General features: G+C 43.6%; 1 protein-coding gene across 3 annotated transcripts in view; it reads left to right on the forward strand.

Annotated features, from left to right (window-relative positions):
- SKAP1 (src kinase associated phosphoprotein 1) overlaps window positions 1-14,715 on the forward strand; it is a 278,719-nt gene that overhangs the window by 230,368 nt on the left and 33,636 nt on the right. For all 3 annotated transcript variants that reach the window (XR_013968074.1, XM_080825334.1, XM_080825335.1), the window contains exons 7-9: window positions 1,332-1,456; window positions 4,352-4,415; window positions 6,517-6,708. Coding sequence is in view for 2 of the 3 variants with exons in the window: in XM_080825334.1 (XP_080681460.1) it covers window positions 1,332-1,456; window positions 4,352-4,415; window positions 6,517-6,708 (381 nt within the window). In the remaining variant the exon portion in view is untranslated. The remainder of the gene's footprint in view (window positions 1-1,331; window positions 1,457-4,351; window positions 4,416-6,516; window positions 6,709-14,715) is intronic.

The raw sequence follows: 14,715 nt of genomic DNA on the forward strand, positions 1-14,715 counted from the left end.
GCCATCCAGGGGCTATTTTCTTATTTTAAACCTTCCAACTAATATAACATTTACATAATTGTAAAAACGTTTTCATTTCCTTTGCATTTAAATAAGTGGTTGGCATATCTGAATACAAAGCCAGGAACCATGTTCATTCATTCAGAATCCTCTGTACTCAAGGTGAGAGAGCAGGAGAGGGAGAGACTTGGAGACTTTTATGGACCATTTGCCGTCAGGGTGAAATAAAACCTGGTGACCAAAGAAACAACAAAACATTTTAGTGGCCAGTTAGAACAAGGAGAGATACTTTAAGAAAAAAGATTCTGGTGTCAAAAAGCACTGTTGCATGGCTCCCTTCTCACCAGTTACTTCTTATTGTGCCCAAGACATTTTTCTTAGCAAGTGTAGAGTGTTTGTGTATTTCTTTTAGCTCAACCAGGTAAAGATAGAGTATTTTTCTTTTCTTTTCTTTTCTTTTCCTAATATTGTCATCACACTGCCACCTTTCATCCTCCTCAAAAAGCACATATTAAGCAATCCATTGCACATGATAACAGGACACAAATCATCACCCAGACACTGTGGTTCCCCTCCTCTGTATGTTCTGCCTGAACCACACCAGGAGGACATACAATCATTGGGAACCAGCCCCTCTTTTCCTGTTCCTATTAGTTTATTTTTTTAAAAAGGGAGTGACAGGCAGAGTTGTCTCTCCTTTCCTTCCCTTAGTCCTGTTCCTCCTCCTTCATTGCCCAATGATAATTAACAGTTCTCTGCTACTTCTCAATTTGACCTCTGGGAAGGGGGATAAAATACTGTGTTTTAATTATTCTCCCTCTAGCACCAATTCCCACCTGACCAGCAGGAGGGGGGAGAGCAGTCCAGCCCAAATGCTGCATAGGGCAGAGGAGGAGATCCCGGGAACTCATCACATCCCCTGCGCTGCTTTCCCTCCCCTCAAATGTGAGCTCTGCCGGCCCTGATAATAATACGCTACAGTTCTCTAATAGCCTTCGAGAGCCTCACGTTTACAGCCACACTCTCCCTGCTGTAATAATTCCTTCCTCCTGTTATTATAGATCTCTTAACATTCTAATAAATTCTCTGTCTCTGTTGTACTCTTTTGGCAAAACCACCTTTCATGTTGCATTTCCCTAGCTTGGCAGTGATCTCTGCCTCACTGTCACGGTAGCCTCTTCTTAAGCTTCCTTAATAACCTTTCCTTGACTGTTGTGGTTCCTCGGGGATGCAACAGCTGTTTCGGTGCTTTTATCTTACATTCCAGAGAAGATGCCTTCCCTTGGTGGTTGCATCTCTCTAGGGATACAGGGAGCTTTCCTGTCTTGCAGGCAAACAGCCCAAGGGGACCTTTCTCATTAAGGGCTACAGTGTACGGATGGCCCCCTACCTGCGAAAAGATTCCAAGAAAGAATCCTGCTTTGAACTGACCTCCCAGGATAGGCGCAGCTATGAGGTAGGATGAGCCGAGAAGATGATGGTCCTCCTTTGTGTTGTAGTTTTGTTCCATGCTGCATGTGAGCCGGGGATGCCCTGCTGGGTTCCGTCCTTTCTCTGTTACCCACTCATTTCTTACCAGGACCTTTCTTTCTTGACATGTCTTCACCTTTGCTCTGTGATGCCCTCCTTCCTCCTCTCTATGGTCACTTTCATCCCAGATACTGCCTTTGGTTGGTTTCCGCCCCTCACCTCCACACCCCCACCTTCCCAGTCTCGCTCCATAGGTGAGAGTCTTGTCTGTGGGAGCACACAATCCAGTTCCTTATTCATCATCTCTGATTTCACATCTTCAATTCCCATTCTCTTTATTTTTTTAACTATCTTTACTTCCTTGCATGAAACCCAGCAAAAGAAAACTCTGACTTTAGAATAAAAAATAAGTTATTTTCCCAAAATCATCTTGCTATCCCAAATAATCTTCCTGTGTGTAAACGCATTGTATATCTCTGGAATGACTCCTAAAACATTGGAGACAATGATTAGTGGCAGTAACAGTGATAACTGGAGGGACAAGAATACTGGGGTTGGGTGGGAAAGGCTTATTCTTTACTGTGTTCATTTTATATATTTTGACATAATATAGTAAGTAATATAAGTAAGGCATTTATTAACTAAGGAATTTTTTTAAAATTCTGACTATGGGAATGTCATGATTTTCTCTGAAAGTATATTTTTACGTGTATATACACAGACATACAAATATTGTTTCCTGCTTATTGGTCATTTCTAATTTATCATGGTTTTACTAAAACAATTTGGAAAAATTTTAGGTAACTCATAAAAAAGAGAAAAGACATGCTAAGGTTAATATTAACCACTTGAGTAACCCTAGGACTCTTCAATTGCTTCTCAGTACTCATCCTTTTAAGTTTCTATGGTATCTTAAACCTCATTTTGATAAAATGACCTAGGTCTTCAATATGGAATTTCAAAAAGTATTTTTTTTTAAGATTTTATTTATTTATTTGCCAGAGAGAGAGAGAGAGAGAGCGAGCGAGCACAGGCAGACAGAGTGGCAGAGGGAGAAGCAGGCTCCCTGCGGAGCAAGGAGCCCGATGTGGGACTCGATCCCAGGACGCCGGGATCATGACCTGAGCCGAAGGCAGCCGCTTAACCAACTGAGCCACCCAGGCGTCCCTCAAAAAGTATTTTTTTTAATTAAAAAAAAAACTTCCTTCTAGAGAGTCCTTCATTGATAGATAGATAGATAGATATGTGTGTGTGTGTATATATTCATATATATATATATATATATATATATATCTGACAGATGTGCACTAGGCATGTATCTAAGTTATTTTTATTATTCAGTATTGATGGTGCCTCCTTCAGATAAAAATTTATATGACAAGTCTAAATCAATTTCCTTAGACATTTCTTATGGAAATGAGTTTTTAAGAAATCAAGAATGACAATGTCTATTAATAAGTATTAAGCAGGAATCTAGGTTTCTTATACAGCACATATCTTTATCTTACCCTAATGGCTAGATAATAAAAATGTTTTTCAGGAACAGTCATTTCAAGTTGATTCATTTAAGATAAAAAATTACTAAGGCTTGATGCTTGACTGGCTTGTTTTGTGACTCAGAATGTAGAGTTTGTTTACTTCTTCTTTTCTTTGGCCCATTGAATCCAAGTCATTATCATGGTCTGTGGATTCTTCCTCTACAATATCCTTTGGATCTTCCCTTTCTTACGTATTCCCACAGCCATCACAATAGTTGTCCCGACCACCAGAGGACCAGTGAAATAGCCTTCTAGCTGGTCTTCTGTCTCCAACTTCTCCCTTTTCTAATCCCTCCTAGCCACAACTCTTGAAAGAATCTCCCACATCTTTTCCTAGAAAACAGGAAAATTCTGTCTCTCCCTGTTAAAGAAGGAAAGAAAGAAAGAAAGAAAGAAAGAAAATTCCGTTTTTTCCTAGGAAATAGGAAAATGGTGGTTTCCTATTGCCTATGTTTTAAGTCTGAAATCCTAGTAGTCAGAGCCCCTTCACCATCTCCTCCCGGACCCGAAGCATTCATGCATCACCTGGTACTGTTCTCTGCTCAAGCTCATCTGCCTACCTTCTCTCCTACACAGTGGTCTCATTCCTGATCTTCTGCACATGGTTCCCCCCACCACGCAGTTTCTGCCAACTCTTTTAAAATCTGACCAAGGGGCCCTGGGTGGCTCAGTGGGTTAAAGCCGCTGCCTTTGGCTCAGGTCATGATTCCAGGGCCCTGGGATCGAGCCCCACATCGGGCTCTCTGCTCAGCAGGGAGCCTGCTTCCTCCTCTCTCTCTCTGCCTACCTCTCTGTCTACTTGTGATCTCTGTCTGTCAAATAAATAAATAAATAAAAATAAATAAAATCCGACCAAAACTGTATTACTTGCACCAGCTTCCCTGGCTTTGCTCCAGGCAACAGCAGGTGCTCCTGTGTTCTCTCAGCCCCCGACTCTTCTCAAATGCACCTACTTCGCAGGTTCCCATCTCAAGTGTGTATCTTTTCTCCATAACTGATACATTGTTCTTTAAAGTCAGGAGTTTGGGGTTGCTTTTTTTTTTTTTTCCCTGTAAACTTTTCTCCAAAAAATGCCCGATGAATGCATGGATAATTGAATGAACGTGAAGGTCTGGACCCAGAGCAGTCCACGCTGGGTGTACAGAATTACTGACGAGAAGTATCACTTTGAGTAAGATTTTGACTCTTGTTTTCTAAATATTAAGCAGACAGAGAATCCTCAGCTTTCAACCTGACTCTGCAACTTGACGCCCAAGGCTCTTCTCTTTGAACCTCCTTGTAGGATTCATGGAAATTTTGTGAATTCATGACGGTGATAAATTAATTCACTAATTTTTCGCTAGTTTACAGCTGCCAATCCAGCCGAAGCCAGAGACTGGGTGGATCAAATCAGTTTCTTGTTAAAGGGTAAGTATGCTTATTACCGAAACAACACTTACATAGTTTTGCAGTTGAAGTTATACTGTGTAAATATAATCCCAAGCTTCAATCTGTATTTTGTTTTCTATTCGTTCTCCCTCCTACCATCCCTTGTAACACAAATAGTACCATGTATGAATCAGAAGATAAAGAAACCGTCAACCTGGAGATGACCTCTGTAGTATTCGTAATCACTAGAAAAGGAGCTTCTGAAAACCAGCCCAGCTCAATTCGGTGTCTCCCAAACCCTTATGTTCTGGAAAGGAAATTCATGATATCAAATGTGAAGTCACCTAGGTGCAGTTTAGGCCCCGAATCTTCTTGTTTGAAACTCAGCAGGAAGTAGAAACCTATACTTATCAAGGTGGCCTTCATCAAGAGGGACATTAAAAGCAAACTCTTCTTTCCCAAACCGCAGTAAAATGTCCCTTGCTTTGGGATGGGAAGAGTTCTGCCTGAAGATGTTGAATGACCGCTCCTAGAGTACCCTCTGCTGGCCAGCCAGCAGGCACAGCAGTGACGGTGGCCCAGGAAGCCTCATCTGGGAGTGGCCTGGCAGGTAGAAGCAGCCAACCTGAGTCTGTCACTTGGCATCAGATAACCCATGCTAGACCATCATGGCAGGACCCTGCCACTGCAGATAGGCAGAAGCGCCAATGCTGTACCCAGCCCCAGACCCAGGGAGAAGCACACCAGCCTAAAAACACCAAGCCTTTTCGTCTCTGTTTTTTTTTTTTTATTCTGCTATAAGGTTTTATTGTAGATAAAAAGAAGGAAGCACCAGAGCTTTAATTACAAGAATTGCCTATTTTGCTCAGTTTATGCCTTTGCTATCACAAAAACAAACTATTGCATCTACCAAGAGCGTCACGTATAATAGACTGGAACTAGGCAAACAGGAACATTGATGGCAAGACTACAGGGTACACTCTCATCTAGGTGCCGTGGATTTATGCGTGTAATATACCCCTAAGTGTGTAAACCTCAATAAAACTCAAAGCAGCTTTATTGAGCTGTACCCTGTGGTACTTTCAGAATCCCACATTGAAGAAATTATTCATTCCATTTTATTTTAAAACAAACAAAATAATAACATATGGTTTAAGCCACAAATGTGTCTTTGATCCCTTCCTCATACGAGGTGGCACCAGAATTCCAATGAAGATTGTTGCAAAATCTTTATTAAATGCCTAATCAAGCCAAACAGTTTTATTGTGTTTTGAAATGAACGTCAAGTGTCTCTCCATCCATGCCTCCCCCAGAGGACCCTGACGGCACTCGCCCATCCTGTGGAGGCCCCTTGCAGGGTTTCAGATAGGCTTCTATACTAGACGCCTGAGAGCAAACCTTCCCAGCTCCCCATTAAAATAAAAAACCAATCTCCCTCTCCTGCCCTGTGCTCCCCAGTGCTGGAACGACTCAACATCCTCTCCGCCATGACCCACTTTGAGGTCAGCCAGACTGCACAGTTGCAAAAGGACATGGTAATCACACACCTCGGCCATTCCATGTGGTCTCGCACGACTGTTGCATTTTTCTGAATCTCACTTTCTCTTCCTGGTCCACTCTTGACCGTTTTTCTCTTTATGAACAAACTTGTCCGACATTCTGCAGTGAGACCACGCGAGGGACGAGCTTCTGACAATTCAGCTACCCTCCGGGAGCCACCATCACTCCCAGGGCTCTGCGCGGCCTGGGGAGCCACAGGCCGTCCCTCGCCCTTCCTCTACATGGCAAACAGTGCACAGCGCACTGCCATCTCCTCTTCTGGACTTATTCTCATCCCTTTGCCTCATGTGCTCGTTCGCATCCTCCTACTTTCCAGAGCTGCTTCATCCTGATCAAGTTTTATTGCAAGGAAGGATTTATGTTGATGGTTTAAACCTGACACAGTGCTCGTCTGGCCTTTTCTGTAGATTTCCTGGCACCAAGGCTCACATTAGAAATAACAGCACTTAACCTAGCGTTTCATTTTCTTTTGACATATTTTATTCTCATCCCTCCTCCTCCTTCTCCCTCTTTCCTTCCCTGCCTTGTTCTTTCCTTTTTTCTCCTCATGTTGACTCATTTCTCATCTCTACCCTGGCAGATCTGAGCTCCTTTACCATTCCGTGTGAAGAGGAGGAGGAAGAGGAGGAAGAGGAAGAGACCTATGATGATATTGATGGTTTCGATGCCCCAAATTCTGGTTCCCAATGCAGACCTGTCATCTTGCCTGGGAGTGTGGGGCTAAAAGAGCCCACAAAGGAGAGAGAAGAAGATATTTATGAAGTCTTACCAGGTGAGGAATGTTATCTTCTGATTATCTTCTGTTAGTTTCAGAAATCCTTGACCTGGTGGGAGAATGTAAGTTTGAAACCTCGAGAGGAAGCCAGATCTCTGAAGAAGAGAACATAGGGAAACTTACATGGAGGTTCTGTGATTCCCAGTACAAAAGCTCTCCCTTGCTCTGGGAGCTAGATGAAGTGATCAGAGCGTGTCTTTCACCCTTGTCACATGAAGTAACTTATTACCTATATTGACAAAGTGAAAGAGTCAAGGCTACTCATGTTGGCCTTCACTGGTTTACTCTGGATCTCAAGGTGGGTCATCAGAACTCTCCAGTTTCAACTTCTTTTCTGTGTAAATGTGAGAGTGATATAAAGTCGCCTCAAGTGATGAAGGTTGTGAAAAGCCTAAAGGAATACAAGTAGGTGCTGAGAAACCTTGTCAGTAACCGAAGACCCTGACAGAGCACAATTCCTCAGTACCCAGTTCAGACGTGCCACAAACGTGCTTCTGTCACACATGTGCCTGTTTCCTCTGCCCGCCATTACGGCAGGCCCGTGTCCATATTTCCCTTCCTCCAAAGGCTTGATAACTGGCAGCTCAAAAAATGTAGAGTCATCACTGCCTCCGCATAGCCCCTTCTTGCGGGAACAACAGCAGCTGTTGAACGGCGCAGAGCACAGTGGGGGTCAGACTGTGGAAAACCGAAGCCTGAGCCTTTTAATTGGGAGGTAGTTAGACCACAGGAACGCTGAATCTTCAAGTCCATTCAGAAAGATCGCTCCTGTGGAAATCTGCCAGGAGTTCAGTGCTCTGCTGAGAAATTCGAGTTAAGCCGGAATTTATAGCAATTTAAACCTCGATCCCAGACGAACTTAGGAACTAGGGTGAACCTAACGTTCAGGCCCCTAAAGACAGGACTGGCTGCTTAAAAGCCGGGTCAGTGAGCAACATGCATTTCAAGGCTTCCTAAGAAGAGGGTCCAACCCTGTCAATGCTGCAGTTGTCTTTTCCTTTGCGGGGAGGGGCCGAGGTGGGGGAGCCACATCATTGCTTCCTGAGCCAAGGAGCCAGGCTGCGGCCCCCTGGTCTCCTTCTTGCTGAGGACCTCGCCCACCTCCCCACACACTCTGGAGAGCCTGCTTCTTCTCCTAGCACTCCCAGCCTCTGCCAGTCCCGACTTCCCGAGCCTTTTTGTTGTGTTTTATTATGCAAATGATATCTTGGTTGAGGTCGAGCCATTTCTTGTGTCTGAAGTTAAAAAAAAATGATAATTTCCTCAGCAAGTCATCGTCGTTAATGAAGTTTTACAAAAACAGATACAACCAAAGGAAAATAAAATTTCACAGGTGATAAATTTTTCCAATTTCCCTGGCAGAATTCGATAGGATTGTTAAATTAAGAGTGAAGGTGTCTGTTAGAAAGCAACGAGCAGTGATGGGTAATTTTATAGAGTGGAAAATTGAATCAAATTGCTACATTAAAACACAGCTCCTCTGAGAATCTTCCCTTTCACAGTCTGCTCCATTGCAACAGCAGGGTGCAGAAATGGATCTAATTCACAACACTCCCTAAAAGGAGATGTACTCCCCAACTTGGCCAGAATCTTCTTAGGGAGCTCACATTCCACTCAGTCCCATCCAAGGCAGGGGGAGATATCCGGGCGACACTCCACTTTGGGTTACAGCTGTGGAAGAGCGCTCTGGGAAAGCCTCACTGAACCACTCAGCCCTCTGGGGAGCAAAGAAGGGCCTTTCCATGCGCCAGGTTTAGTTCTTGGAGGAACCAGGGAGGAGGGGTCTGTTGCTCAGAGCCAAGAGCAAAGGAGCCTCAGGAAGTAAGATGAGTTTGAGACCACCCCTTACCCCAGATGATGGGTCAATGAGTGCAGGATTGGGTTCTCAGCGACCATCTTTCCTTTGCCCCCTCAACTCCTACCTCGGCCATCCCAGGACTGCCGAAGGTCCCAGGACATGCCTCCGAACTTCGCACCAGTTCCGATTATCAGAGTGGGCTCTGAGGGCATGGACACCGACCTGCTTTCCCGAGGAAAGCCACTTCGCCTGTGCTCACAGCAGCTGTCCCCTGAAAGCGAGGAAGGCCACACTGCAGGAGAGCAGGGGTCTCTTTCTTCAGGCTAGGGAACCTGCAGCTAACTAGCTTATATGTTTCCAAAGGACAGTGCTGCTCCCCGCGAACAGGTTCTTTCCCGAAAAGAGCCACCTATCAATCACAGTTTTGAGAGACAGCATTGGAGGTGGGCTATATTGACATTTAATGATGATAAGAATATTTCAGCCCCGAGTCTCCATTCTCCAGCTTCCCAGCGGTGCCACCCAGCTTGTTGCTTCTGGAATTTTCTGTTCACTATACATGTGCCACAGTACCAGCCCTGGAGGAACTGAAAGGGAATGTGAGAGCAGTTGACATTGCCTACCCTCTGCTGCCATCTCACCAGGTCTCCTGAGCAGCAGCACGGGTCCTGCAGGTGAAAGTGCTGGCCCTGAGTCAGAACGGACCTGCTCAGTCACCTACTAGCTGTGAGACCTTGAGCAAGCGATTTGCCCTCTGTGTGTGTGTGATTTTTCCCACCTGTCCAATGGGGATAACAGTAGTTCTTGTCGTAGAGGGATGCTGTGAGAAGCCTAGAACTAGAGTGTGTAAAGCACTTAGAACAGATACTCTGGCATACAATGAGTACTCAATAAATGCAGGCTGTTAGTAATTTGGTGGTATTTAAATAGGAAGTGTTACCTCCTTGAAAAATTGAGGGATGGCTAATTCCCCGCCTCCACCAACCAAAGCTGAGACAGTCCAGTTGGACATTTTCAGCTCTATGCATGAAGCAGGTAAAATTGAAAATCCTGAGCAGATGGAACGTGGAGCGCACCTTCTGCTCAAGGCCGTGTTTACTGCAAAGACAGGTGCTGGGTGGAGGGATGGCCAACGGTAACGTTGGATTGTGCTAACACTGCATACCCATCAAAAGTCAAATGACTTGGGGTTTCAACACTTGTTTCGTTAAAACAGGTAAATGTGCTTTGCAGAGAATACTTAGCACTGATGGTTCTGCTACTCCTTCCTCTTTGGGCTGGGGCCTACACAAGCTTCATGGTCTCTTTGGGAAGGCCATGTAAGTGAGATCTCCCTTCCAGAACAGAATATCACTGGTCTTCCTGGTACCGAGAAAAGTGCTTGTAACACATACCAAGTCAATACAAAAATGTTTTTTCCTAGTCAAAATAATGTATGGGTCATCAAATTAAATGCACTACTTCCCATTGATCATGGGATAATTAGCACTTGCTACGTGGCTGGCACTGTCCTTCCCATGAGGGAAAACCAGAGCACTCGAGGTTTTCAGCCAAGACCACAAAAATGTTAGTCCTGGGTAATATGGTTTCAAGGTTAGTATCCGGTGGGATTTCTGAACATCCGTGTTGAGCATATGGGGGCCCTTGATTTTTAAGATCTCATTTGCAGTAGATTAAACTATATAGGGAACTACCACAAAGAAGTGCTAAGGCAATCTGCGGAAGATGGGAGGCTTTCCTGAGCTCTCTCTCACCCCTCCCCGGAAATTATTTTATAGGCTAGCACAGGCCCAGTTTTGTGATTCAGTATTCCATAAAAGGACAACTTTTATCAGGTTTCACTTTGTCTGGGGCCTCAAAGCTGGAATCCAGCAAGGCGCCTGAGACCATTAAGGCTTTAACTGGGGCCTTGTCGCAGCTGCAGTGACAACCGGATCTGGCTGTGTCCTCCGGAGACATTTCGGGAGCACAAACGGGAAGCGAGACAATGAGTTCTCCCCAGGAATTTCTGTGCGCATTCCGATGCTGCCCACACTGCCCCGGAGGCTTATTACAGACCCAGAAACCAGATTGCTTTATAATAAAGCATATAACTGGGTGGGGGTTTTTGTTCTCGTTTTTTAAATTTGAGTCAAATGGAAACAAGCATTCTGTGGAATTATTTTTCCCCCTTAACTGCTGCCCAGACCCACAGGAAGAAGAAATGACGAGAATAGGTCCAAGGAAAGAAAAATACAGACACCAAAAACACAAAAGTTTATAAAGAAAGGGATTTTCAGTTTCACGGAAAAGCAACCTGAGCTTCCTGGCCCTTTCTGTCTCTCATTCCCATGCACCCTGGGCCCCGGCCACAAGGTGCTATTTGGCCAGCGCCAGAGCCAGAATCGTGCTGGGACTTTTTTCACCCAGAACAACCTTCCTGAGCTCAGCCCGTGAAACCCTACGCCTTCCGCTCAAACATGGCTCCTGAGTGACACCCTCCCAGATACTGAAGCAGAACTGAGCTCCGTTCCAGCCCTTCCAACGGTGATTTGTATTCAGGTCTTTCTCCTCCAATTAGTAGGTGCTCAATTATTATTTGTGAAATTAAATTCAGCGCATTCCAAGTGTTGCAGTTAGCACAAATTGGATTTAATATCGTGTACGTCAAGGCCCATACCACAGAGATAGGATGCAAATATTCTGAGGCAACAGTTGAGATTAAAAACTACACAACAGAGGATTAAGTGTGTTATTAGCATCTTGCTCATATTTTCCATGTTGTCTGAAGAGGTGCTGTAGCATCCACAGATTTATGGCGTATCTGCGCCTGCTGTGGAGCGCCTTCCGTTTCCACTTTCCCGCGTGCGGTCTCTGCACTCCGAGTCTATCTGCATTTCTGTTGCATCTGTCACCAGAGCACCTTGACATCTGGTTGCACGTTGATACAATTGGCATTTTTTTTTAAAGCTTCTGTCACCTTGCTTTGTTTGGGGGAAGTGATTTCCCTCTTTCTGATCCAGTCATTTTTTCCAGCGTTGTTCTCAGTCCAGCCGATGCCAGAGGTGTCATGGGAAGCTGGCTCCTCTCCGTGCTTCCGCCATGGAGTCAGTGTCCTGTTCCTTTCAGCCTCTCATTAGTGTCCCTGACATTGTGCCAAGAGTGTTGATTGAAATCAACTCTCTGGATACTGAGGCTCATTTGTGATGCCCCGTAGTTCTCTCACATGTTCGCACAGCTCACAGAATCTTCCTCAACTGTTTTCCCAGTTGAGATGAGATATTTGGGAATCAAGTAGAGCATTTAATGTAATAAGTGGACAGTAATCTTTAGAGGTTAATTTGTTTAAAACCTATGTAAGGTTGGGGTCCCATATGCCCTGTTAGGAGCGAGGACCATTATAATCTATTACTGTTTAAAGTTGAGCTAGCACATAAATTTTAATTCTCTCTTAAATGAAGATGTATTCCAGTAAGTGTAATGCTAAAATGCCTAATAATATTCTTATAAAGAAGTTCAACAAGCTCTTTAGCCTAAAGAAAGAAATTTTTTTCAAAATAATCTCTTTAAAATTAAAGGTTCAATTAAAGTTTCATTTTACAGATGAAAAAAAGAGAGAGAGAGAGAGAAATCTAGCTGTTTAACCCACCCTCTTTTGTGAGCAAAGAGACATTTCTTTCTGTTGTCATGTAATTGGTTTTCTCCACTTCGGAGTTTGAAAGATGCCAGTTTGATCTCATTGAAGGATCCGAGGTAGAGTGTCTTCCTCTCTGTATTGCGCTCTCTGCCGCTGGGAAGGTGCTGAGAGCTGCTGCCTTTCCCACCATCTTGGAGAGCATTGCCTTCATACCCTCCATGGTACCTCCATACTCACACTTTCAAAGGCACAGCACCCAGCCTCTCGCACCAGTAGCTAGTCTTCTTGACTTGAGCCCACTTTCAGCCACCCAGGAAGGTCAACGTCAGGTAGAACAGATGTGGGCATTAGAGCTTCCCTCTTCACATCCATCACGGAAGAGCTCAGTAATGGCAGTGAATGATATATAAGACCTATGGCCAGTGTTCTGCTTTCCTTCTAGGTGACTCCACAGGCGCAGTGGGAATCAGAGTATCTGGTCTGGAATTGAAAGGCATAGAACAGATTTTAATTTTTCCCATTTTTGTACCACGACTAGATTAAGTGCTGTTGCCTGAAAGGATAAAGAAATCAAGTTTAGTTTTCATTTTTATCATTGCAAATACATTTACATTCTCCTATTTTACAAATGCAAAGAGCAGGCAAGCCACTTTCAATAATTTATTTTAAAATCAATGCTAATGAGGTTATGTCTCGTCAGTGGCCGAGTTTTACAATAAAGTCTGATTTATTTAGAAAAGATCTTTGGTGTAGTTTCCCATCTAATGGTGGTGGGAAGGAGGTGGAGTCGCAGGCACAGTGACCCTCCAACTTCGGATCCAATTTGTAATTCACAGCGGAGATCTGACCCAATTTACATTGATTAGAATTGGGAGGAAGAGACATCTGTGCACAGACAGCAGAGGTAGAATAAACCGTCTCTGCAAAAGTGCCTAAGCACAGGAAATTGTTGTCTTGGTGACTGAGTTGTTTGGTATCAGCAGAAGCGATGCTCCCTGTCCAAATTATTGGGTATCTCTAAAACCGAGGCTGTACCAACTCTTCTTTTAGTGTTTTCAATCCTGTGAAATCGGTCCCATGTCAAAAAGGAGAAGCATCAGGACAGAGCAAGGAAGGAAGTGGGCAAGTAACAGGAAGACAATGTGCAAAGAATGGTGTTTAACGTGATTTATTTCAGCAAGTCTATTTCCGATATTTGATTTCACTCCTCCATTATCTCACATCTTTATTCCTCATGGTGGGGGGTGGGGAGCACTACAGGTGGTAAGTAGGAAAGGCTGTGCTGTGAGGCCGTACAAGAAGGTAAGAAGAGTTGTGTTCTTTCCCTACAGACTCTTGTAAGGCAAATATATATTAGATATATGATAATTTTTTTAATCTGGGTGACATATGACTCATTTCCCCAGAACATCAATCCCTTAATTTTTATTTTTGCAGGAAAATTGTATCATTTTGCATGTGAAATCGATTACTTCGTTAATGTTCTATAGCGCTCTAACGTATGGTTGTGCTGTTTCTTCTTACTTATGAGCTCAGAGTTTACTTCCCCCATGCTGACATACCAGAATTCATATTCCTTTATAAAACTTATATTTTAAAAAAAAAGGGAACTGTCCTAGGATATCTCCTCAAAAGTTTCATTTAGTGTCATAATGATGGGGAAACAAACCAAGTGAGTGCCCCAAGACCCAGGAAGAGAAAGTAAATGTGGACCAAAAAACACTTAAGTATTCAATCATCAGAATGTTGCTTATTATACCCTATTCATTATGTATGTGGGGGAACAGGATGCACAGAGATGATGAAAAGTAGAATACCAACTATGTTTTTCTCATCTTACTCCACATAAAAAATGGCTTAATATGATTCTGGTACTCACGCTTTCTTTATAAAGGCTCAATTCCCATGGTATCCTGTAGTATGAAGTCTGAGACGAAACAGGTTAATGAGGGTAAGAAACGGGCCAATCATGTTGTGACTTTGACCATCTAAGCACTCGATTGGAGTTAGACAATAGCACTGATTTAGAACCCATTGTGTACCTGCAGCAATTAATTAAAAGACCATTCCAACTGCCTTCAGGAGCTTACACTCTAATGAACAAGGCAGCCTGAATCACAACAGTAAAAAGATAACTACAACCCTCAAGTACTAGGAACATAAAATTACCTACATGACCAGCTTCTGCTACAGCTGAACAAAACTTAATACATTAAGGACTAATTAATCATGGAGGGTTTAAACACATGCTTAGATACACACACACATACGTACACACCGTAACTCTGGATGCTTACATAGACACAGTACATTTAGAAGAGAATTCTAGAAGGAGAGGAGAAATAGAGCTTGAAAGAAAAGATCACAATTCTAGGAATAGGTGCCTCAGTAAATAATCCAGTGGACTGAAAACTTCACAAGGGCAGGAAACTTGCCAGGCTTGTCCATCGTTGCGTCTCCAGTTCGTGGTGTAGCATCTTAAAGATAGTAAGCGCTCGAAAACATTTATGAGTGAATGAATGGGGAGGGAAGCAGAGGGCCAATTTGAAGATGTGAGATGATTTAAGGGAAAAAAAAAAAAAAAACAATT

Source organism: Martes martes, assembly GCF_963455335.1.
Source record: "Martes martes genome assembly, chromosome: 16".
NCBI classification, from domain to species: Eukaryota; Metazoa; Chordata; class Mammalia; order Carnivora; family Mustelidae; genus Martes; species Martes martes.